General features: G+C 49.0%; 1 protein-coding gene across 11 annotated transcripts in view; it reads right to left on the reverse strand.

The window, feature by feature from the left end:
• The window catches only part of Prosap (SH3 and multiple ankyrin repeat domains prosap), a 207351-nt gene that overhangs the window by 23201 nt on the left and 161175 nt on the right, over nucleotides 1-22975 (reverse strand). For all 11 annotated transcript variants that reach the window (XM_089561362.1, XM_089561361.1, XM_089561356.1 and 8 more), the window contains 4 exons: nucleotides 14947-15103; nucleotides 4209-4280; nucleotides 2849-2974; nucleotides 1903-2083 (listed from right to left, as the gene is read on the reverse strand). In XM_089561362.1, coding sequence (XP_089417488.1) covers nucleotides 1903-2083; nucleotides 2849-2974; nucleotides 4209-4280; nucleotides 14947-15042 — 475 coding nt within the window. In that variant the 5' untranslated portion in view covers nucleotides 15043-15103. The remainder of the gene's footprint in view (nucleotides 1-1902; nucleotides 2084-2848; nucleotides 2975-4208; nucleotides 4281-14946; nucleotides 15104-22975) is intronic.

The raw sequence follows: 22975 nt of genomic DNA on the forward strand, positions 1-22975 counted from the left end.
CAGCTGTTTTCTCTTCGCCGCCGCGCCGCCTATTGGCCAGTTTTGATCACGTGGTTAGGCGCCTCCATAGATGGTCCACTCGCTCTAGGAGCCGACGGGGCGCAGTGCTTCTCCTCCATGAGTGCTTCCGAGGCGGTTGGACGGCGTGTTTTATGAAGTAGCACGTTCAGTATAGCGTCTGTGTGCGTGTGTGTGTGTGTGTGTGTGCGTGTGCGCGCGTGCCTGTGCCTCTATCTGATCGTATGTCTGTGTGCGTGTCTCTGTGTGCGCGCATGTGTGCTGCGCGCCCGCGCGTGTCTGTGTGCGTACGTGTGTCTGTGCATGCGTGTCTGTCAGTGCGTGCGTATCTGTGTGCGCGCGTGTGTCTGTGTATGCGTGTGTCTGCGTGCGTATCTGTGTGCGCGCGTGTCTGTGCACCGCGTGTGTCTGTATGCGTGTGTCTGCGTGCGTCTGTGTATGCGTGTTTGTCAGTACGTGTGTATGCGTGCGTATCTGTGTGCGCGCGTGTCTGTGAACCACGTGTGTCTGTGTATTCGTGTCTCTGTCGGTGCGTGTGTCTGCGTGCGTATCTGTGTGCGCGTGTGTCTTTGTGCACCGCGTGTGTCTGTGTGCGTCGTGTGTTTGTGTGAGTGTGAATGCAATAAATGTCTTCGAAGACGTTGCTTTACGAGATTTTTTCCCTGCTGGGCATCGATATTGGCTAATGAGGATTAAATAAAAAATAATAAATTGCAGAGTTTAACGTCCCGAAAAGACACGATAGCTATGAAGGGTGCCGAAGTGGAGCGCAGTGGGAGAATTTCTGCCACGTGGAGTTATTTAACGCGTACTTACATCGCACTGCGCACGAGAGTTTTTGTATTTCGCCTTCATCGAAATACAGCCACAGCGCGTCCGCATGCTATCTGGCTATCTGGCCGCACAGTTAGAGCGTTGGACCCGTCGTCGACCTTGGGGTCGCCCAACTACCTCCCACAAGCCTCCGACCGGCGACTGACCACACGGAGGGAAGAACAGGAGGTACGAAACAGCAAGCGCACAGGGAACGTTTTCTACGCATCAGACTTCCAAGTGAACCGATTTACTAAACGTTTTGCTATATCCCGCTCTTATGTACGCAGCCTGTCGGCTATAAAGTTTTCCGGGCCTCGAAAACATGCATATGCGAGCCTCTCAAAGAAGCAAAATAGGACAAGCCTGCTTCTTACGTTGTTAGCTCACACCCGTGGGCTAAAGAATACGAGAGGCTGCGCAGCTGTCGTGCGACGCTTTCAAGGTTTTCGAAACCCTCACCTCATCTAAGGTCTCAATCATGAATACTTTCATTGATTAATTTTCGCGGAAAACCGATGAGCAAGGCGGCCGCAAGGGAGACCTTCTTCGCCTAGCAGACGACGCGCTCGCCGCGCTGGACCACCTCTGGCAACAACACTCCAATGTTGCCCGTGCGCCGCCCGCTGGTTGCGGTACTTTCAGAGTTCCAGTGACTTTACAGCTGCAGGGTACCTGGCGCCATCTGGCGTCGTCAAGGCAATTTGTGCATGCGCACTTGCTGCGCGCAGGCGGTAACGCGGTACAAGGTATGCTAAAGGTCTCTAGTATGAAGTATCAGTAAACAGCACTGTTAACCAAGCAAAATAGCCTCGGGGGGGGGGGGGGGGGGCATCAGCAGGCGAAGAGTAAACCTGTATCGCATGCGTAGGCCCAACCGTCAGCATTTTCGGAGCATGCGCCATAGTGTCTTTGCAGATGACCACACTACTTTCCATTGGCTATATATATTTCTGTATCTGTTTAACCGTGGGCAAGAAGAAAACCAATCACGCACAAAGTGCAACACCTCCCGTGGGCGCAAACGTGGACGTGCTCCATTGACTTGGCCGGAGTGGCCGGTTCACTGACCTCCCGTGTCGAAACAGTGGAAGTTGGGGTCGAGTCCCCTGGCGCAAAGCTTGCTGATCTTCTCGACGTTCGAGTTGCTCACATGATCGAGCATTCGACGCAAGTTGGCCCGCGTGTGCAGCTGCTTGATCTGCTTCTCTTCCACGTTGATCATCTTGTAGACTCGCCGCTTATAGCGCAACTGCAAGCAGACACAAAAAAAAAAGACAGGGATCAGAAAACACGTCCACTAAGGTCATTGTTCCCCCAAGTAGAAAAGCACCGTGACACACAAATCGAGAGAACGTCGGTAACCTTCATCAAAGATAGATCACCGTGATGTCAGCGAAATGTACAGGTTGAAGTAATATTAAACGGGGCGCTTTCTTAGCATGCAATCCACGGTAACTCTCTCAAAAACCTTGAAATGCATACATTTTGTACATTGTCTCGATACGTCTCGACGTTGTCTCGATTTGGATATTGTCTCGAGCTTTTCTCTGGAAACGTAACACGCAACCTGGTCCTGTTTATGACGATCCTTTCGTATATAGTCAGTGAAGTATAATGAAATGAATAATCTCTGCCTCTACCAGTTTTAAAGACATTGCTACTTAGTGCGGATTTATTGTACCAACGGTGCTAAGCAAAACGCTAAAAGCAATATAAGGTTTCAGTTGAGGAAGATCAAACATTTCAAGATTTTACCCTTGTGTTAATAATCAATCATTTGTTGAAAACAATGACGACCGCCGTTTGAATGCGATGAAGAACCGTCCTTGCACTGTTCATTCTCCGTCGATAGTTCATCCATGGCATTTCTTTGTGCTTCGTTCCCGGAACACAAAGTCCACGAAAGCACTACTTTAATGCATCAAGCCATCATTTCACTTTAATCGTTTTGTTCATTTGTTTCATAGACAGACTTGTGCCAACAGCGACAACAGCAGGAGAGATGAGCGCTCACCTCTAGGTAGGCGACAGCGTCGGAGAGAGGGTAATCAGCGATCGGCCGCTCTTCGTCCAAAAACTTGCCGGCTTTTCCGTTCACCGGAGGGCAGTAGAGGCCGTAGTTGAAACCTTCCTTCACCTCCTGAAACACGGCACGTGTGTACAGGGCTTAAGAACGGCTATTGGCCATCTAATGGAGCACAGCAACAGCACCCCTAAACTTTCATTCCCTTCAAAGACGCCTCTCGCAGGTATACAGTCCAGGACAGGAGTTTATAGGATGAGGAACTGCGTGTAAAAAGATTCTACTGGCGCTCTCACGTAATGCAGATGAATGAAGAGCATAGAGCGATGACAGGACTTATAAGTTCTCTACCCGCCGGAAGGAATGCCAGCTGGATGATTAGTGAGGCAACACAAAGATGTTTTGTTTTGCCGCAGATCCACATCTTTGAACTTTGTTTTTGAGAGCACATTGCACATTTCAGGAACTCCTTGCACCTAGCCCTTGTAAACAGCCTAACTGCGATCGAACGACTGACGCCAGGGATTACGGACTCGAACTCGTATACCTTACGTCGTGCTAAATGTGCAAGCGGTGTGAGAAGCTGCCTGGAGTGTGAACCTGCATGTACCTCCCGCTATCCAGCGTGCATCTGGAAGGAGAATGCATTACAACCTGCATAACTGCTGGAACTATACTACAAAAAGCTGTGCAGAACCCACGAACCACAAACGCATCACCAGGAGCCCTCTCACACCTCATACATGTTTCTGGAGACAAAGAAACTGAAACCGCACATAATCGCCTCCCTATGTCGCAGAAACCCGCAGTAAAGGTGGCCATGGCCACCAACGTTAGCCTGACACGCGCGTCGGGTTACGGGCGCCTACCATCTCAGCCCTCTGAGTTGCACTAACCATGCCAACCTAAAATACGCTAGGCTCAAAATAACGTCCCATCTCTTCGTTCCTAACGCAGGCTCTCTAGCCTTCCCCTCACAAGGTTCGTTCCTTCTTATTGTTAATCCAACCATTCCTGCAGTATCATGAGCCCTCGACTGATCTGCAGGTATGTTTAAAGGCATTTTGTGACACATATGTATCCTCATATATTCACTGCTCCGCTAATCTTCCTTGTCTTTGCTGGTCTCTACCCATCCGCCGCTTGTTGAAGTAGGCGATCGTAGTTAAGTTTGGTTAGCCTAAGTGTCTTTCTTTCTCTACAATTTGTTCTCTTCTTGGGACGCCTTTCCCAACTGCTCACCGCTTTATATAACAGCACGATTCGTTTTGATAACAAAATCCCCGAACTATCGTAATAATGGAGTCCTGGATATACATTATAGTAGTCGAAAGACTGGCACAAAACTCACCTTAGGCAGCGATGAGATGATGTGCTGCTTGATGTCCCATATTAGCTCGTCCTTTTGCACGTGGAAACATTTCTGAAAAGGAAAAAAAAAAGAACCCCACCACGGACACGTGTCAGCGAGTGCGCAGGACGGGCAAGACGCCAAACGTTCCGCAGGGAAAACACAGGCGGATTTGGGGAAAAACTCCCCTAACGGTCACAGCTGAGCAAGAACAGTGGCAATGGGGCAATAAGAACGGAAGGGAAGTGCCCGGGGACGAGACAGCAGCGGGCGTACGCACACTTCCGGCGTCCTGTCCAGCTAGCCCATGTGCTTGCAATATTCACGGCACGTGACGAATAATGTAAAAACAAATAAACTACTTCCCGGCTGTCGCCAGGAAGTGGCTGAGGAGGACGGGGCGGGGGTGCTTCAGGGAACGGAGCGGGCCAACCTAACGGCGCAGCCTTAAAGTATTCAACGGTTCCACTTGTCCGCATGGCTCCCGTCAGTGGGGAGCACGGACGAAACTATTAACGCCCTGGAAGCTGGAGATACCGCACTTCCTCGCTTTGTTGTTGTTTCCGCTGCGTCTAGATTAAATTTGTGCCAAGAGGTAAGCAACGTGCTGCGACACGCGCCGAGAAACTTTTTACGCAAACACGTTGAACAGAGTGAAAGCTACGTGTAGCGACGAGGTAGCAGAGGAAGTATACGCTCTTAATTGGCTGGAGCGCGCTAAGTGAAATTAAGGGAACAAAAACGGGGCCAGAATGTTAGGAGTGGAAGTGAAGGACGGAGGAAGGCGCACGCTGGGAGAGAAACGACAAACACCCGCTCGGAGACTGGCGTGGGTTCTAAGCGTGGGACACTTGTTCCGCGATCGAGGTCTGAAGAGACACAGTGTCCTTCCTCTGAAGAAGCATGCAAGATATAGTTTTTTATGTATATAGAGGCGAGAGAGAGCTATGTTCTATATTTTGACCACGTGACCCACTGAATACTCGGAGAAGAAAACCTGAGGAGATGCTCAAGCTGAGTGCATTAGATTCGCGGCTGGCACATAGTTGCCCTACCGGAAAATATCCAGTTCGTTGTTGGTAGTGCTGAAGGCCTGCATTTTTTAAACTCGCCAGCGCGATGGTCTCTAAATATAAATATTAAATTTGTATGGAATAATAAAGGCTTCATACAGCATTCATTTAATCCCCAATTCTGGTTTTGAGTCTCTCGGGCCACGATCGCCGTTTCTAATGCCCATCTATTTTTTTGTTTGTTTTTTACACACGAGCCTTAAGGAGCTCGTGAAGCGGAAAAGCCGGCGTCGTCGCTGTCGCGTCGTTAGTGCGGGAAAAACCTTCCGTAGGCTTTCATTTCTGACGGAGGCCACCAGGAGCGCTGTGAGTGAGCGTGACGTCATCGTTTGTCTTGGTGGAAGCGCAGTCGAAAGTCGGCATTCCTCAAGGGGACCTCAATGAGCAGCGCAGAGAGATGCCGTCACGTGGATGTTGTAAGGAACGGGCGCTATCAAGTTTCACTCTTAAAGCGGAACATAAGCGTATCTCATATGTTGTTTTTTTTTGCTCCCCGACAAAAGCGATCCCATACAGAAGCTGTTCATGATTCATTGATGACACTAGAGACGCAATCCAGATCAGCATCACGATACTGAAGGCCAATATTGGCGTGCGGTTTACTGCGACTGTTGTGTGAAACTGATGTCTGCTGTATACTGTTCACTCTTGGTACCCCTGTATAATGGCGGCTTAAATCACTACATGAACAGCGCTAGTTAAGCACTGTTTAAGTGATCAAGAACAAAGTGTCATACGAAAAAATTGTCACATCAGGCGTGGCGCGATATAGGAGTTAAAAATTGGCTTTCTCTGTTCTTAGTTGTTTTGTGTCGCAAAATCCAACCGTACGTTTGTAAGCGTTTCGCACATGATAGCCCATAGTCGCCTGTGTACCATTAAACCCAGAAGAACCACAACTGCATTGAACTATTTATAATTCGAACCAATTCTGTCGGCACCCTTCGAGTTCCAATTATAGAGAGGCGACTATTAGTGGAAGGGACTTCCAAAAACACAGTTTGAACCCATTTAAAAAAATTGAAACTAAGTGAAATTCAAGTGATTTCAATTCCACATTTTAGAGCAATTGAATCTTTATTTTTACTGGGAGCGAACGTTCCATCAGGGAACGTTCCATCTCTGGTCACGTGGTCAAAATGCGCCTGGGGCCACCGTTTATAAAGCTCCAGGGGCTGAGTGCATTCAGTGGAGCGGGTGTAAGGCAGGGGTAGTATAGTTACCGCTATCACTTTCTAGCCCCACAGGAAAGCTAGAAGTCTTATAGTTCTTTTCTCCGTCGTCAACATTCTATACTCAAGATCCGCGCGGCCGCGAAGAAACAGGCTACACCACTGGTCGGCCTGACTAGCGTGGCGCCATCTATCGCAGAGTCAGAGAAATCAGCTTTGGTCACGCTCACATACGTCGCCGCTTTGTGCGCGCCGATGTCGAGCCGCCTAGTTCAGAGCTGCTCCCACAGATGGCTGTGCACGTCAGCCCGTCTTTGCGTGCCGCGGGTCATTAGCTAGCGTTTGTGCTGAGTGCGCTGAAACAACGAGCAGTTATCAACGCTTTGCGAATAATATATCCCCCAAGCTCATGCACGGCACACCGCTGTAACATATAATGTGCGTGGATATGGGTTCTCTACAAACCTAAACCGGCAAATGGAAGGACTTTAGGGGCAAGACGTTACCCCCCCCCCCCCAAAAAAAAAAAGGAGATTATTTTACTCTTCAAAGTTCGACGCCATAGCAGAAAACAATAAGCCCCAGAGTCAACAGAATAAATAACTAGAGCCTGCAAGAGCAGATTCCAGGTTATGAACAAAATAATTACTGACAAGCACTAAGCAAACAAAGTTAACAACGTGGCCGGGTGTGGTCCCTTGGTCCACTACAATACTAAACAAAGCTCTAGAAAGCGGCTGTCAGTAGAAGCGTGATTGGTTCAGGTGCCAAGAACCTCGCGCGAAACTAAGCGGAAGGGGAAATGAAATAAAAAAAAGTGATAAAGTGTGGATCGTCGCTGCCACACCAGAGCCTAATGGTCCTCAGGCACACCACCGTCTCGTGGGACGCCGAATACATGCCCTCGGCGCATGCTACTCGCCATTTTGCCCTGTAAAATAAAAGGAAAGGTCCCTTCCTCTTCCGGGTTGAAGATCACTTTCACGCAATTCATAGCGTGGTTACGTATGGACAAAACGGCAAAAGCTTTTGTTCGGCCTTTCGTATCTTCCACCACGATACGAGCAAAACGGCAACACGCGAACTCTCTTCTGATGGCATGTGCGGAGACGATCCTGGCGGACACACTGAATACACGCCGGGCTATGGGTGTGTTTTTGAGAGCCAGGTTAATTCCCTCTGTCATCTATACGCCCCTTTGCGAATTACCGCCGGTTTTATGGCATAGGCATGAATTGAAGGCATAGGGAACTGAGAATGGTACTAATATGAGATATAGGTTCTCATCTGGCTATTGGCTGACCTCTTGTATGCCATGGTAAACGTATGGAAAAGAGCAGGCCAGTTACGGCCCCAGAAAACTGTCAGACGCGTAATCTTCCTCCATGGCCAGGGAATGAGAGAGATAGATGTATCCAGACCCCTCCCCAATAAGTGGGCTCATCAGCAGGCACACCTCGATTGCACGAACACAAAACGCCCATTCTCGAGGACGTCATTGGTCTAAGCCGACTTGGCGCCTAAATGTCTGTCATCATCACCATCACGTTCTGGAAAAACGCCCAAACCGCAAGTGCTTCCAGCTAAATTTCCATAACTCCGAGCCGAAATTCCAAAGTTAATGTTCGATACCTAATGAGTCATTGGATGCCAAAGGTACTTGAGGTATGAGGAAAGTCGAACATTGGAGGGCTCCGGATGAATTTCGACCAAGTAAGATTCTTCGACATCGAAATCTCAGGCCATTGGCGCTTTTGCAGTTCGCCTCCATCGAAAGTGAGCCTACAGGGGCGCACAAATCTGACCACCCCATCTCCCTTTCTCTTCTTCGTTTCAAGAGGCAAATCAGAAGCGGTAAGACCGGCGTTTTTCACGAAATACCACAAGCAACTGCTAGTTTTTACGGTCAGCTGTCACAACTGGAGAAGAACTTCGATCCGTTTCCTTATATACGGTTGCAAAGCCACACAAGATTTCAGGCGGCATCCTGCCTCTGCATGCTGAGAGAAGCGGCTCGCTTATAACAGGCCCTCAGTTACGCCCTCTTCAACAACATCATTGACCGACTGTTAGAGGAAACACACATACACGTACACTGAACAGAGGACGCACTGAATGGGGGTCGAACACTGCACAACGGCACGTTCCCACAGTCGAACTCCCCGGTCGCAGTCATAACAACGCGTCCCGAGAGACCATGCCGACAACTTGGATAAAGATTTGCGGGGAATTGGGCGGGGTGAGGGGGGAGGGGGTTGCGAGACATTTTTTGGCGCTCAACAAAACTGCAGCGCGTCATGGAAAAGAAGGCAGAAGTAAAGAACACATACAAGGCACGTAAAAAATATATAATAAAAGAGTGTGCAGCTGCCACCAACTTTAGCTGCGCCTGTCGGATCTGACAGCTCCTAAGAGGGTAGCTGGCTAGTACCTCCAGCCCCCTACCCCCCCCCCCCCCCCCCCCCCCCCCCCCCCCCCCCTGCCATGCAAACCTTCAGATTTTCATATGACAATTTGCTACGCTATGCGTACCTCTTGATTGATTTCTGCGCGCGTACTTGCGTTGTGCGCGTGTGTCATCTACGTTCACTGCGCCGGTGAAGAAAGAGAAAAACAAAAATAATAGAAGAACGCGACATTATGTCAGCCCGCTACGTACGGCTCAAAGCATCGGGCTTCGAACGTATGCAGGGCGAAAAGCCGCTCACAGCGTCGCTTAGTTCTGTGCAGCACTGCGGCAGCCGCGCAGTGGACCCTGGTTAGCGGATTGGGGACGAAGAGAGCACTCGCATCCCTTACGACCCCATATCCAAGATTCTAGAAAAAAAAAATTGGGAATTAGAAAATTGTAAAACAGTGGCATGGAAATATTGAAAACAATCGTCCATTCTTACTATATGTATCAAACTACTTTTTATACGGTTTTTATCGCTCGTATCGAGTACTTAAGACTGCCATAGAAAAACAATAGGGATGCTTTTGACGATGGAAAAGATGTTAATAAAAAAAAATACAAGAGTGCCTTGGGAGTGAGATTGAGAAGTTTGCGCGGATACGGGGGCCGCAAGTGGCGAAGGACAGGGTTAGTTGGAGAGACATGGGAGAGGCCTTTGCCCTGCAGTGGGCGTAGTCAGGCTGATGATGATGATGCCATCAGGTGATGTACGGATACGTAGATTGTTATAAAGAAATCTTACATTATATAAAAAAAAAACGGTTTCCCACTCAAAAATGCTTTTGTCCAGAATCGCTGGGTATTCGCCCTCTGCAGGGCGCGTAACTAACAACCAGAGGTGTATAACTTTCCACACGTCTCATGAGTCAATGCTTACAGGCTAAGTCCCTTTCGTGATAATGCTGCCCGAATGGAGAAAACGCTACTCTGGGCAGGAAAGTATGGCTCGCATACTTCGCCGCCCTGCACTCAGCCTTCGCCAGCGCTGCGCGGATTTAAGGTGCCTCCGTCGCGGGGTCGTGCGCTTGACAGGAGCCATCGCCGCGGGGCGCTCCATTGTGCGGCGAACGGGTGCGAACGCGAACGAACCGCCGGAAATCGATAAGGAAGTAATAAACGAATCGATAAATGTCGCGCTCCCGGTTCTAAGGATGCATATCGTGAGGTACGCTGGAAAAAAAAAAAAGTTCGAAGCGCCAGCGTAACGTGGAGACCACTATAACGCTAAACGAATGCTTTAGCGTACCGTTATAGCGTTACCACCAGTGCTGGGCGCTGGCTGTGCAAGTGCCCGCATCCGTAGTTAACGAATGGATGCGCATGTCACCTGTGCAGCATCCCGCGCATGCGCCGTCAGTTCCCATGCGCAGTAAAGGTAGCGCGGTAATGATAAGGTTTGGTTTGGTTTGGTTTATGGGGTTTAACGTCCCAAAGCGACTCAGGCTAAGAGAGACGCCGTAGTGAAGGGCTCCTCTGCAATCTCCTCCGCTGCGCGGTTTTTACTGCTGCTATGCATACAACGAAATACTCTCATAACGAAAAGATGTTCCGACTTTTTCCGTGGCTTTGTGACTGTTCAGTCGCGTACGTAAAAAGAAGCGAACTTGGAAATTCGCACGCAAATAGCATGCGCTTAAGCTCACTCTCGAAACAAAGAATGGAATTTTTTTTTATCCGAAAACTGTATTCAAGCTCTATGTTGGCCTAAAACAAAAACACTTGTTCTACAATGTATGAAGTATAGAAATTTCTGTGTGCAATGCTTGTTCAAATCAATACAGTGAAGATGTCCAGCTAAGCAAATTAAGTGCACCTGTGAGCACTGGTTATGTAAGCCACTTGACAAAAGTGACACCGCTATTTGTATTCCAGAACACAAGACTTCTTGACAAGCGTTATGTGCTGAAAAACCGCAAGATATATATTTTTCACTTAAAAAAATGTTCCGATGGACTGACATACCAATGCCAATTCAGAAAATTAAAATAATTCCCGGTGCGAACAAATGGAAAGAGAGACATTATACTTCATGCCACTAGTTCACATAATGCCCAGTTCGGGTCGCCAGCGTCGACCGCTCTCCCTTGTGTTTACGCGGTTTGTAAGTAAATAAGCGCTCTAGTGATTTAATAAAAGCTCACAGTTTAATCTGGACAATAACATGCATACGTAATAAGGAAGTAATTGCTCGATGGTATCCACCCAACCACAGCCATACGGCTACAAAGGAAAGCTATACATCTTACACAGAAACTTCGTAGTTAAAGAAAATTTCGGTCCGGGGTTCGAACCCTGGAACATCGCTATACCAGAGCAGTCGCTCCACCAACCAAGCTAGCCGGGACGGCTATCATATGGTAGGGCAAGAGCGAATTTGTCAATAACTCGAAGTGGGAAGAGTGTTGGTACAACAATATGCTACATTCGCTATAGTGCCCCTTGATGCCGGTAACATAAAGGTCGCCACTACTGAAGTGCTGCCACGCGTTTTCAACAAATAACGGCATCGATTTCGTAACTGTGTGTTCTAGAAGTACGCACTGCATCGTACATTGCGTGAGCCATGTTTCCTATTGTCACGCCGCACAGGAGCGTTTTACGAACTTACGACCACCATTCAATTTCGTCTTGCACTTTGTGCACCAACCTCCCTCCCCCCCCCCCCCCCCCCCCCCTTCTTTCACGCGGCTTATTCTTACCCATTTCTCTGTGCCTGCCTTTTCAAGCATCGCATACGGTATAACCGGTGTCTGTAGCAAGTTCACGCCACACGCACCCGGCAAACAAACGCGGCCGTCCAGGTAAATAAGGGTCAGATAAACGACCGCGTATTATACAACCACCCATTACGGGACAATATCGTATATCCCAGTTGCAAAACCTCTCGGCCCCCTTTCTTTATTCGCCTCCAACGTCTCGAATCCTTGCACGAAAGTGAGCCGCGTTTTTCCGAGCCGCTCACGGAAAAAATGTCTTCCAGCTCACAATTGTATGCTCCGTAGAGTTGAAAAAGCACTGTGTCAAGCCTGACCTTTCAGTCACTTCTTTGTTCCGTTATTTCCTTCTTCCATTCTTACTTGCTTATACTTATTTATTATTCTTTGTTTATTTGTTTACTTGGTCCTCTATTCTTCCCTTTTAATTTTATTTCTTATTTTTTGTCGTCTATATTTACCTTCTTTCTTCGTTTAGATGCTTTGCTTACTTCATTCTCCGGCTGCGACAAAAGCGAGACCTAGCTGCTGGCTGTAATTCACCGAGACTCACTTTCGCCGCCTTGCTTCCACGTAGAAAAAATAAACCCGAAAGGAAGAGAGAAATGACCGACAATAACGCGACAGAATGACTCTCTCCCCGTCTCCCTCTACGGGGCACATTCTTCGCACGCAACAATACGGCCCCCCGCCGCTCTGGCATTTTTGCCTGCATACGAGGTTGGCCGTATGAAGCCGTTACCGTGCGGAGTGGCTTCCTCCTCTCCCACTGGAAACAGTAACGCACTGCCTTATTTCTGCGTGGCCTTCTTATCGAAGCGAACAAGCACACGCACGCACGCACGGGCGTACACAAGATGACAGACATTTCACGCTACGCGAAATTCTCCGGAGTCTTGGGCGGCGCCCGCTGCTAGAAGCCATGCGCGCGTAATGCGCAAATGACGGCGGCTGTGCCAAGATATAGCGAGCGTAATATACGGCCGGGCCGCGGCCTCATGCTGTTTTACGCAGAGTCAGCATGCGGTCCACTGGCGGAAGATGAGATAGACCCGGGCATAAGGGCGGATCCATTGAAGAAAGAAGCAGAGGTTGAAGTATGCAATATCCTCGCCAATCCTAACGTACATTAAAATGAACACTACTTTGTTTGTTAGTTTGATTGTCCGCGTGATTGATTGATTGCTTGATTGATTGATTCTCCGCGTGACTGATTGATTGATTGTCCGTGTGACTGACTGTCCGACTGACTGTCCGTGTGACTGACTGTCCGTGTGACTGACTGCCCGTGTGACTGACTGCCCGTGTGACTGACTGCCCGTGTGACTGACTGTCCGACTGACTGACTGTCCGTGTGACTGACTGTCCGTGTGACTGACTGTCCGACTGACTGACTGTCCGTGTGACTGACTGTCCGTGTGACTGACTGTCCGACTGACTGACTGTCCGACTGACTGACTGACTGTCCGTGTGACTGACTGACTGTCCGTGTGACTGACTGTCCGTGTGACTGACTGTCCGACTGACTGGCTGTCCGTGTAACTGACTGTCCGACTGACTGACTGTCCGACTGACTGACTGTCCGTGTGACTGACTGTCCGTGTGACTGACTGTCCGTGTGACTGACTGTCCGTGTGACTGACTGTCCGACTGACTGGCTGTCCGTGTGACTGACTGTCCGACTGACTGACTGTCCGTGTGACTGACTGTCCGACTGACTGGCTGTCCGTGTGACTGACTGTCCGACTGACTGACTGTCCGACTGACTGACTGTCCGACTGACTGACTGTCCGACTGACTGACTGTCAGACTGACTGACTGTCCGTGTGACTGACTGTCCGTGTGACTGACTGTCCGTGTGACTGACTGTCCGACTGACTGGCTGTCCGTGTGACTGACTGTCCGACTGACTGACTGTCCGTGTGACTGACTGTCCGACTGACTGACTGTCTGACTGACTGACTGTCCGTGTGACTGACTGTCCGACTGACTGACTGTCCGTGTGACTGACTGTCCGACTGACTGACTGTCCGACTGACTGACTGTCCGACTGACTGACTGTCCGACTGACTGACTGTCCGACTGACTGGCTGTCCGTGTGACTGACTGTCCGTGTGACTGACTGTCCGTGTGACTGACTGTCCGACTGACTGACTGTCCGTGTGACTGACTGTCCGTGTGACTGACTGTCCGACTGACTGACTGTCCGACTGACTGACTGTCCGACTGACTGACTGTCCGACTGACTGACTGTCCGTGTGACTGACTGTCCGTGTGACTGACTGTCCGTGTGACTGACTGTCCGACTGACTGGCTGTCCGTGTGACTGACTGTCCGACTGACTGACTGTCCGACTGACTGACTGTCCGTGTGACTGACTGTCCGACTGACTGACTGTCCGTGTGACTGACTGTCCGTGTGACTGACTGTCCGTGTGACTGACTGTCCGTGTGACTGACTGTCCGACTGACTGGCTGTCCGTGTGACTGACTGTCCGACTGACTGACTGTCCGACTGACTGACTGTCCGACTGACTGACTGTCCGTGTGACTGACTGTCCGACTGACTGACTGTCCGACTGACTGACTGTCCGACTGACTGACTGTCCGACTGACTGACTGTCCGTGTGACTGACTGTCCGTGTGACTGACTGTCCGACTGACTGGCTGTCCGTGTGACTGACTGTCCGACTGACTGACTGTCCTGTCCGACTGACTGACTGTCCGTGTGACTGACTGTCCGACTGACTGACTGTCCGACCGACTGACTGTCCGACCGATTGACTGTCCGACCGACTGACTGTCCGACCGACTGACTGTCCGACCGACTGACTGTCCGACCGACCGACCGACCGACTGACTAACTGACTGATTGATTTACAGTGAAAGCAACGCCGGACCAGCTTGAGGCCCAGCGGCTTCAGTGGGCGCTGCAGTGCACGCACTCAACCAGAGTGAGATTACTGCGCTATGCGCCCTGGTAATGCGCTCATCGCCAGGCGCCCGCAAGGAGCGGATCTTCGCTAAAGACGTCAAGGTGTAGTTTAAAACAGCACGTTGCTGCGCGAGTCGACCGTGCATTATCACATAGTAGCTGACTGCACGCGCACCCACCAGCAAGGACGCGAAGGGAACACGTGTTGTGTTCCCTTCACGTACTTGCTGGTGGGTCCGCAGTCAGCTATGTGATAACGTCTGGACATAGTACCCTATTAGCGACTAGTTATTTTACCGGCTATTACATTGCCTTTTCCCACTGTATGACAGCGGGGATTCCGCATGCAGTGCTGATAATAAGCAGACGGAGCAGGGGGGTGCCGCTCACCTGTATGACAAGGTCCGGCACAAAGACCTGCAACGGCACCAGCTGGTCTTCCGTGGTCACGGTGTCATCGACGGTCTCCATGGCGACCGCCTTCATGACCGTGCCACCACCGCTGCTCGACGAGCCCACAGGCCGCGACAGGCTGCTACGCCGGCGCCTATATGCAAACACAAGAGAAAAGAACAATGAAGGTCAATGATAAAATCCACAGGGGGTCTCATTATGCAATCACAATAGAAGACAAGAAAAAGAATGATAGGTTGAGGGCACGTCCACCGGATGTAACGGTGGGACGTCCATGGGATGTAACGATGGGACATGCATGGGATGCAATGGAAGTTTCAGTGGAGTCGTAGTCGCGTGTAACGGATATTAATTGATTTTAACGGATCTTAATGGTTGAATGTCTTGCACAGAGTCTATGTGCTGCTGCCCTGTACGGCCATTAGGCACCCTCAAGCTGTCAATTACAGCTTTTTTCGCCTGATGGCCCTGCCCTCCAACTGTTCGTTCGAAACAAAGCATTCATATTTATTGATATTGGTACTTTACATAACGGGTCAAAGCATCCATGAGTCACGTCACCTGTTTAAATTGGTCATGCGACCTTTGGCAATGGGTGACGTTATACTGCTGTGTGCTGACGTCATTTAATACGAACGACGACCTCAAAATCTAGTTAAGCGCTCCCAATAACAGCTGGTCGCTGTTCAAGGTTCAGGAATTGAAAGGTCGGTAGACTTGCTTCGCTAAACAAAGGATTCGTTCTAGCCTAGTAGCAGACGTAGAAATTTCAAACGGGCACTTCTCAAATTGAATTCCTCGTATGATGTGTCGCATTTGCCAACACGAACGGGTACAAGCATTGCAATGTAATCACTCAAATCACTGGCAAAGCAACAGCTCTTCCAAGCCATGCCGCCTTTAATAAAGACGTCTATTTTAGTTATTCATGGTATCGTCCAGGGAGAATGTCGGGATGGGAACTAGTCAATGCAGAGTTATTACGAAACAGCTAGGTAATTGCATTTTTCGATGTAAAGCAAGTACCCTGCAAAGAAACCTGCTTAGAACGGATTTCGTTATCTTGTTCCTACATTGAAAGCTATTACTGGCGAAGTTTCGCGCTCAAAAAACGCACACTCCAGCAATTTCTGGTCCAATCTGCAATACTGAAGAGTGTCGATCGTTCCTTCTTAAGTGGGATGCGAGCGTTGCGTAAGCGGGCGTAATGAGATACCGAGCCGTAGAAACTCTTCGAAGATGTCTTTCGATCTACACGAAAAACCTAAATTAAAGCGTATACGAGTACAGCGAAGCCCCGGCCCTGTCAGCCCCAGACCAGCGTCGCTTTCAAGTCGCCAGATTCCCGTTGATAAGGTTTGACAAGCACGTCTTTCCAAACGCCTCAACTCCCTTAGGATTCAGTTTCGAAGCGCGCCGTAGAAAAAGAAGATAAACAAGAACAAAGCAGAACACATCTCCCAGTGCGACCAGCGCTTTGAATCGTTGCAGCAACACACATTGTGTTGGGCAGGACACCGGCCCAGTGCGACGGAGGAACAGAGAAAGCCCACAATACAAGAGAACATCGTCGTTCGTGGAACAAAGATTGCCTTCGGACGTAGAACAAAGGGAAATTGAAGTTTGCGGACCGTAGGAACATTTTGCGCGGATACACGAGGCATGTCGGGGCGGAACGTAAAGTTTCCCACGAAGAAACTCCTGCCCGAAACTGCCGTCCGAAGAATAAATATCCCTTCGGAGAAACAAAGACTAGGATAAAGAGATAAAGAGAAGGGACATTTCAATCGTCGAGCAGCGCCGCCCAGAGACAGCTAGCTGCCCGGTCGACCCGCCGGGATGGACAGCTTTGAAAAGTCTACAAGTAGGAGTCCGAATTGTGAGCGGACGAGTTCGTCCGGTTGTTTACATTTTTGTTTGGTTACGTACTGTGACACGAATTTTAATGATTTGATGTGTGCTCGCGGCTAGTGCTACAGGCACATCTTGGTTATCTAAAGAGATGAGTGTCACAGAAAAGATTTAGTTAGTATTGTGCTAGTAACAGAATCATGAGTTGGATGCGAAAAATAAAAGCTGGAGCCGTGGGCGCCAACTATGTCGGGTCCTTTTCTACCGGTGGTTGCGTGGTTATTGTCACAGGCACGTCACCTTGATGCTGCATGGAGCGGCCGTCAAAAAAGTTTTAATATAGGCAGCCTATGGACCGCCTATGGACTTACTTTGGACTGTCGGAACAAATTTCTGCAAGAGATGACCACTTTCAGGCAGGACTTTATTGTACTGCAGTCCAAATAATTCGGCTGATGATGATGATATCAGGAGAAATGCAAGTCCCTTGTTACGTGCTAGAAAAGGACCGAGCCAACTCTACTGAAAGATAGATGGCATAATAAGACGTCAATTCTCTGAGTGCCTTGTCATTGGAATGTGTCGGATTTTCCCAAATGCGCCTTTAGTTTTCCATACAACAGCTGCGTGCGAATAGCCTATTCATTGTCTTCTTGGCGTCACAGAGATAGCTGCATAGTAGAATAATAGGCTCCAACTAGCGCGGCCTCAAGTGCTTCTTAAATGCATAGCAGACTTTCTCCAGTGGTAGGCGGCGTCGGCGTCGTTTGATGTAACAGTGTAATAGAACACTGTCACGATGACAGCTGTCGGCTGATGAGAATACTATTAAAGTGAACCATTAACAAGCCCTATTTGGGATGCGCCCCACGCTGCCACGTAGTCAAGGCGATTCAATTTAGTCCCGTCCTGTCGTGTCTGCCGGATTTGCGCAAGCATCCTCGTTCAAATTACTCAGTGAATGTTCAGAGTGGGTCATCATGGATGCTAGGTTACCTGCAGCATGGCGCATTTGTCCGGGACAGCGTACAGTCTTTGTCAAAAATATACAACCCAAGGGGCTTCCTTCCAAGGCGTGTAGTGGGGACATTACGAACATTTGGTAGTCCTATGCTTGGAAGAGCTGTGGACTTCAGTTCCTCCCGCCTTCGTGAGATTAGGATCACTGAGTATGCAAGAGGAGCCGCGCTGCAGGGCTCAGAAGCAGTGTAGACCCCTAGGGCTGTATACTTTTTGGTCTCCTCGATTTGGCTGCACTTTCTGCACCAGTTCAAGCGGTGCTGCACTCGCGTCCTCGATTTTCCAGTGCAGCTAGCGCCACCTGCACTTGGGCACTCGATTTGACGTAGTGCTGCACGAGTTCTCCCGAGTTCTGCTGCACTTTTGCACTAGCCTTCCGGCGAGTTCTCTTCTCGTGCAAGTAGTGCAAGGTGCTTGGCGCGCTCCGTAGCAGACGGCTCCGTGGCCATGCCGGCGTTGAGACCATGGTTGAGACGGCTGCATACCCGTGCTAGACTCGGAATCTGCACCGTGCCCTCACTAAACAGCTGAAATGATAGTGCGCGCACGTGCGTGTGTGTATGCGCGCGTGTGCGTGCGTGTCTGTGTACGTGCGTAAGCGACTGGCTGGCTGGTGACGATCGACCGTCCTGCGCCACTTTGCACAATGCAACGGAAAGGACGGTGTCAAATTCTTCACCAGTTTTGGGATTAACAATTTTTTGAGCCACTCCACGAGATGCGCCACTTCGAAGAAATGCGCAGTGTTCAATAGAGCTAGCACAATCCCGCGCATATGTCAAACCACGCGACTAACACCAACGCACGGCCGCCGCAGACGAACGTTTCGGCACTTTTGCACTCGATTTGTCCGCTGCACCGACAGCACTAGTGCCAGGCTACACTCGCGCTGCAAGAACTGGCACTGCACTGGCACGGCACTTTTGTGAACTAGTGCAGAAAGTGCAGCCAAATCGAGGAGACCTTTTGACAAACACTGTGCACCTGAAGATAAGGAATACCCAAAATTTGTTTTCCGCGCTTCTATTGAAAGCATTTACAATATACGTATAAGGCATATATATATGTCAGTATGAATACTTAATGCCGTTCACTGAGAGAAAAAAGAAGGCAGCTGGTAGAACGACGCCCTAAGCCACGCAGTTCGGCGAGAATCCGCAGCGGTTCTGCAGTGGCGCTGCGGTCGCCAAGGGCAACGACCATGGTTTCCACCCTACTAATGTCCCTCCTTCCCTCTCCTTTCCACACATGCAGGCACACAACCTGGCCGCTTCCTCCCCTTCCCTGAAAATCGATCCCCGGGACCCGAGGAGAGCTGGAGTGAGAGCGAGGAAAAAGACTTCATTCAGAGTGCAAAACGACACGGAAAAGCCGTACTACGTGTCGTGAGCCTGCACGTCTCATTCCTTCTGCCTTCACCCTCTTCCTCCTTTCCACATGAGCCTCTTTCCTTACTTTCGCTACTTTTTAACACTGCGCACGCCTAACCTCGCTTCCGTATCGACGTGGAAAGAAACGTTTTTCGCTTCGCCTGGAGATTCCGTCAACCCCGCGCGGCTTTGACTTTCCAAATGGGCCCTTTTTTTTTCTTTGAATTCTTTCCAGTCAGTCTTTTGTTTCGAAAAATTTCTTACTCTTTTTTTCTGTCCTCGCTACAATGTGCTTTCCCTTACACGTCCCACTATCTTTAGTTTTTTTTTTTTTTATGGTGAATTCCTGCGGGACTTCGGCCCGCAGTACAGTGGTGCCCTCTGTAGGGAGTTCCTGCACTCATGGTCCGTGAAAATCCATTTACGAGGCCCATTTCGAATGAAGCTCGTGAAAGATACTCTGTTGCCGTGCGTACTCTATAGAGTCGACGTGGGAGGCACATCGCAGGTACGGGAAGTGGCGCTCCCTCGTGAGACTTCCTGTATTTGCTATAGGAACAAAAAGTCTGTCCATGATCGCGGAAGTTTGCCACACATGGCGCTTCGAGCTTTATATATGTACCTTTTGTTTTGGCTTTCTGCATTTGAAGAGCACGCTCTCCATAAATAGAAGCCCGACTTACGTCCACCCCCTTTTTTTTAGTTTAGCAATTTTAATGATCCGCATCAACAAACTTGGTTTTTCACCCTTTCATGCATATGACTGTCCACTGTTTTTTTAATACATAAAGTCGGCAGCAAAAGTTTACGGGACGCAGGGTGCGTAGGAAAAAAATTCTGTCCTTAGCCACTGAAGCGCCTAGATGTGCTAGGGGGCGTAGATGTTCTAACTGCATGATCCGCATCAACAAACTTGGTTTTTCACCCTTTCATGCATATGACTGTCCACTGTTTTTTTAATACATAAAGTCGGCAGCAAAAGTTTACGGGACGCAGGGTGCGTAGGAAAAAAATTCTGTCCTTAGCCACTGAAGCGCCTAGATGTGCTAGGAGGCGTAGATGTTCTAACTGCTTGAGTCAGTACCGAGCAACTTGGTCGCGAAGCAATCTAGCAAGCAGTAAATTAGTTCACAAGCACAAGCATCACGGAAACTTCGACTTGAGAACGTACATTGGCAGTAATGCAACAACATTCTTCTCTCTTCTGGGTGAGGATTCCGAAGCCAATACATGGCAGTTATGTGCTTCGAAAGCGAAGCCTAAACATCAAAAGCTGTTAAGCGCAAGTCAGAACTGTCGCAGTGACAAGCGATGCCTTACTCGGTGTTATGCATTGCAGTGTAATAAATTGATGCGCGTCTGGTAAAGAAAGCTCTCAAGCAGCACTGACTTAATTTTTTAGCGCTGGAGGAGTACTGGAGGATGACAGAGATTATGTTGAAATTGTAAGATGCATCACTAGCACGGAATCGCAGTAAAATGGCAACGAACACAGGCCAAAAGACAGCGCGCCACGACCGCAGCATCCGAACCTGCCAGCCTCAGAACGTACGCTCTTCGCACTTCACTGCAGTTATTCTCCACTAACGGTGCTTGATCAAAGGCCCTTTCTTTGCAAGGCTTCGAAATAAGTCCTTAGTGTATTTTAAAAGACGGAGGTTATGTTCGCAGTTACCTAACTAAATCCGACCCCTCGACACGTACCCACGATTTTAGCAGCTCTCAAAACTAACGAAACTCCTATGCACTTAGAGTCACGTTCAAGAAATCAGAATGGTAGCGCTTCGTGGAAGTTGGTAAAAGACATAAATGAGTGCGCAGGTCGAAGTTAGGGGTGCTACGCTCTACAGTAAAGGCTATAACGATATTTACTAAAGGCTACTACATTACTTCCTAACGGGTACTACGTTTCTTTAGTTACGGGTGCTACTTACATAGTGGTAGGAGCTACGTTGAAAGGGAGAGTGAATCACTTTATTAAGTATACTATACGATGTACTGCACCCGAGAGTTCTAGCGACAATAACTATTTTTTTTCCCATAAAAACGATGAAGGAGGCTGTGGATAAAAGCTGAGTGAGGAAAGGCAGCTTGTTAAAGGCCCATGGTCCCCTTCTACAAGGCGAAAATCAGTATAGAAGGGAAACACAGAAAATAAAGCCTTCTTTGCTTCTCGACAGATACGGACTATAACTTCGAATTGCAGTATTCGTACCTGGAACCCCAGGACACATCCGCTATTAAAGAGAACAAGGCAGATAAGCCATAAGTACACGCAATATACAGAGGCAAGCAAAGGAGATATGAATTTTTGTAGTTACGTAATGAGCGAAGGAGGCGTATTTCATATATAGGTAGTTATTCTTATAAAGTCAAGAACGTTTTTATAGTAATGACTCAGGGGTGTGAACAACTATTTTTCCACTGAGTTATTAGTTCAAGGACCTAATAACATTCAACTTTTCTTTATGACGCGTACAGTATTCTGCAGCACTCTCGTCTAATAATGATGATTCCTGTAGAAATATTCGATTGTGAATTATTTCGCATTTTAAAGCACCAGTCTACCTGTATCCATACTTGTATAATATTTATATTAAACATATTCATACAGATACAGCAGTCGTCAAGAATAATCCGGAGTTATCTCCCACGGCAGTCTTCATAACTAAAAATGCTGCTTTGTTTCGAAAAGAAGGCACAAGCTAGGAGTCACTTTACTTAACTTAATCACTACCCTGGTCCACCACCGATCGAACAGTAGTTGTATACAAGAAGCACCACGCAAGGCATCATTACTGCCAGTTGCAAACAAAGCACGCATTGCCACCACAGGCCTAATGTGCCGTTTCAAAGCAATCGATGACATCCGCGGCTTCTACAATGGCCATAGGTAGAAGAAGAGAGCAAGAAAGACAAGATTCGATCCACACAAAAAGCACAGTCGCGACATAAAACAACAGCAACAACAAAAGGACATTATTTCTCCATGAGAACACGACCACTTCACAAGAGGCCGCCGTATATAAGCTCTCTTTGAACGGCCCGACGACAATCCGTTCTTTAACGGCCTTTTCGTAACGCCAGGCAGGAACACAAATCGATCCGCTGCGGGAAACACGGCGTTTTTCATTCATGGATCACCTTAGAAGACGCGCAGAAATCGGAGGCTAGCCTCGATGGCTGAGGGACGTCCGAGCGACATCGAGGTCACTCGCACCGGTGGCGCCATCTCGTAGCGGGCCGACGCGGCGACAGCGCCAAAAACAACAGCCGGGGCGGCGAGAAATCTCGGCTATACGTTAGCAAAGCCCGCCGCGCGCGCGGGACAAGCCCCGTACATAGATCATCGATTCCAACGGGGTCATCTGCTCCTCTCCCTTTGGGAGTATACGTTCCCGCTCTCTATTGTTTCTCCGTGGTTTTTGTCTGTCTTTTTTTTTTGTATGTTCGTCGTCGTGCGACGCCAGCCCGGCGCTGTGTTTCTGGAGCAAGGACGGCGGAGATAAAGAATTCCTCCGCTTTTGGGTCATTCCGCCGCAGTTAAACGGAGAACTCATCGACCGACCGGGTGTTCCAGCATGAAGAACGACTCTCGGACGCTCCCTTTGTTGGCTTTGTTTCCTTTTTTTTTCTTTTTCTCTGACCCGCAACTATCTATATCAAGGTGCGATCTGGTTTGACGTAGATGACCAGACGAATGTGGGAAGGGTGTCAGACTGGACGCAAATGCCACTTAGACTGACAATGCGACAATTGAGATA

Source organism: Amblyomma mixtum, chromosome 9 (assembly GCF_055824585.1).
Source record: "Amblyomma mixtum isolate Tamu chromosome 9, ASM5582458v1, whole genome shotgun sequence".
Taxonomy (NCBI): Eukaryota; Metazoa; Arthropoda; class Arachnida; order Ixodida; family Ixodidae; genus Amblyomma; species Amblyomma mixtum.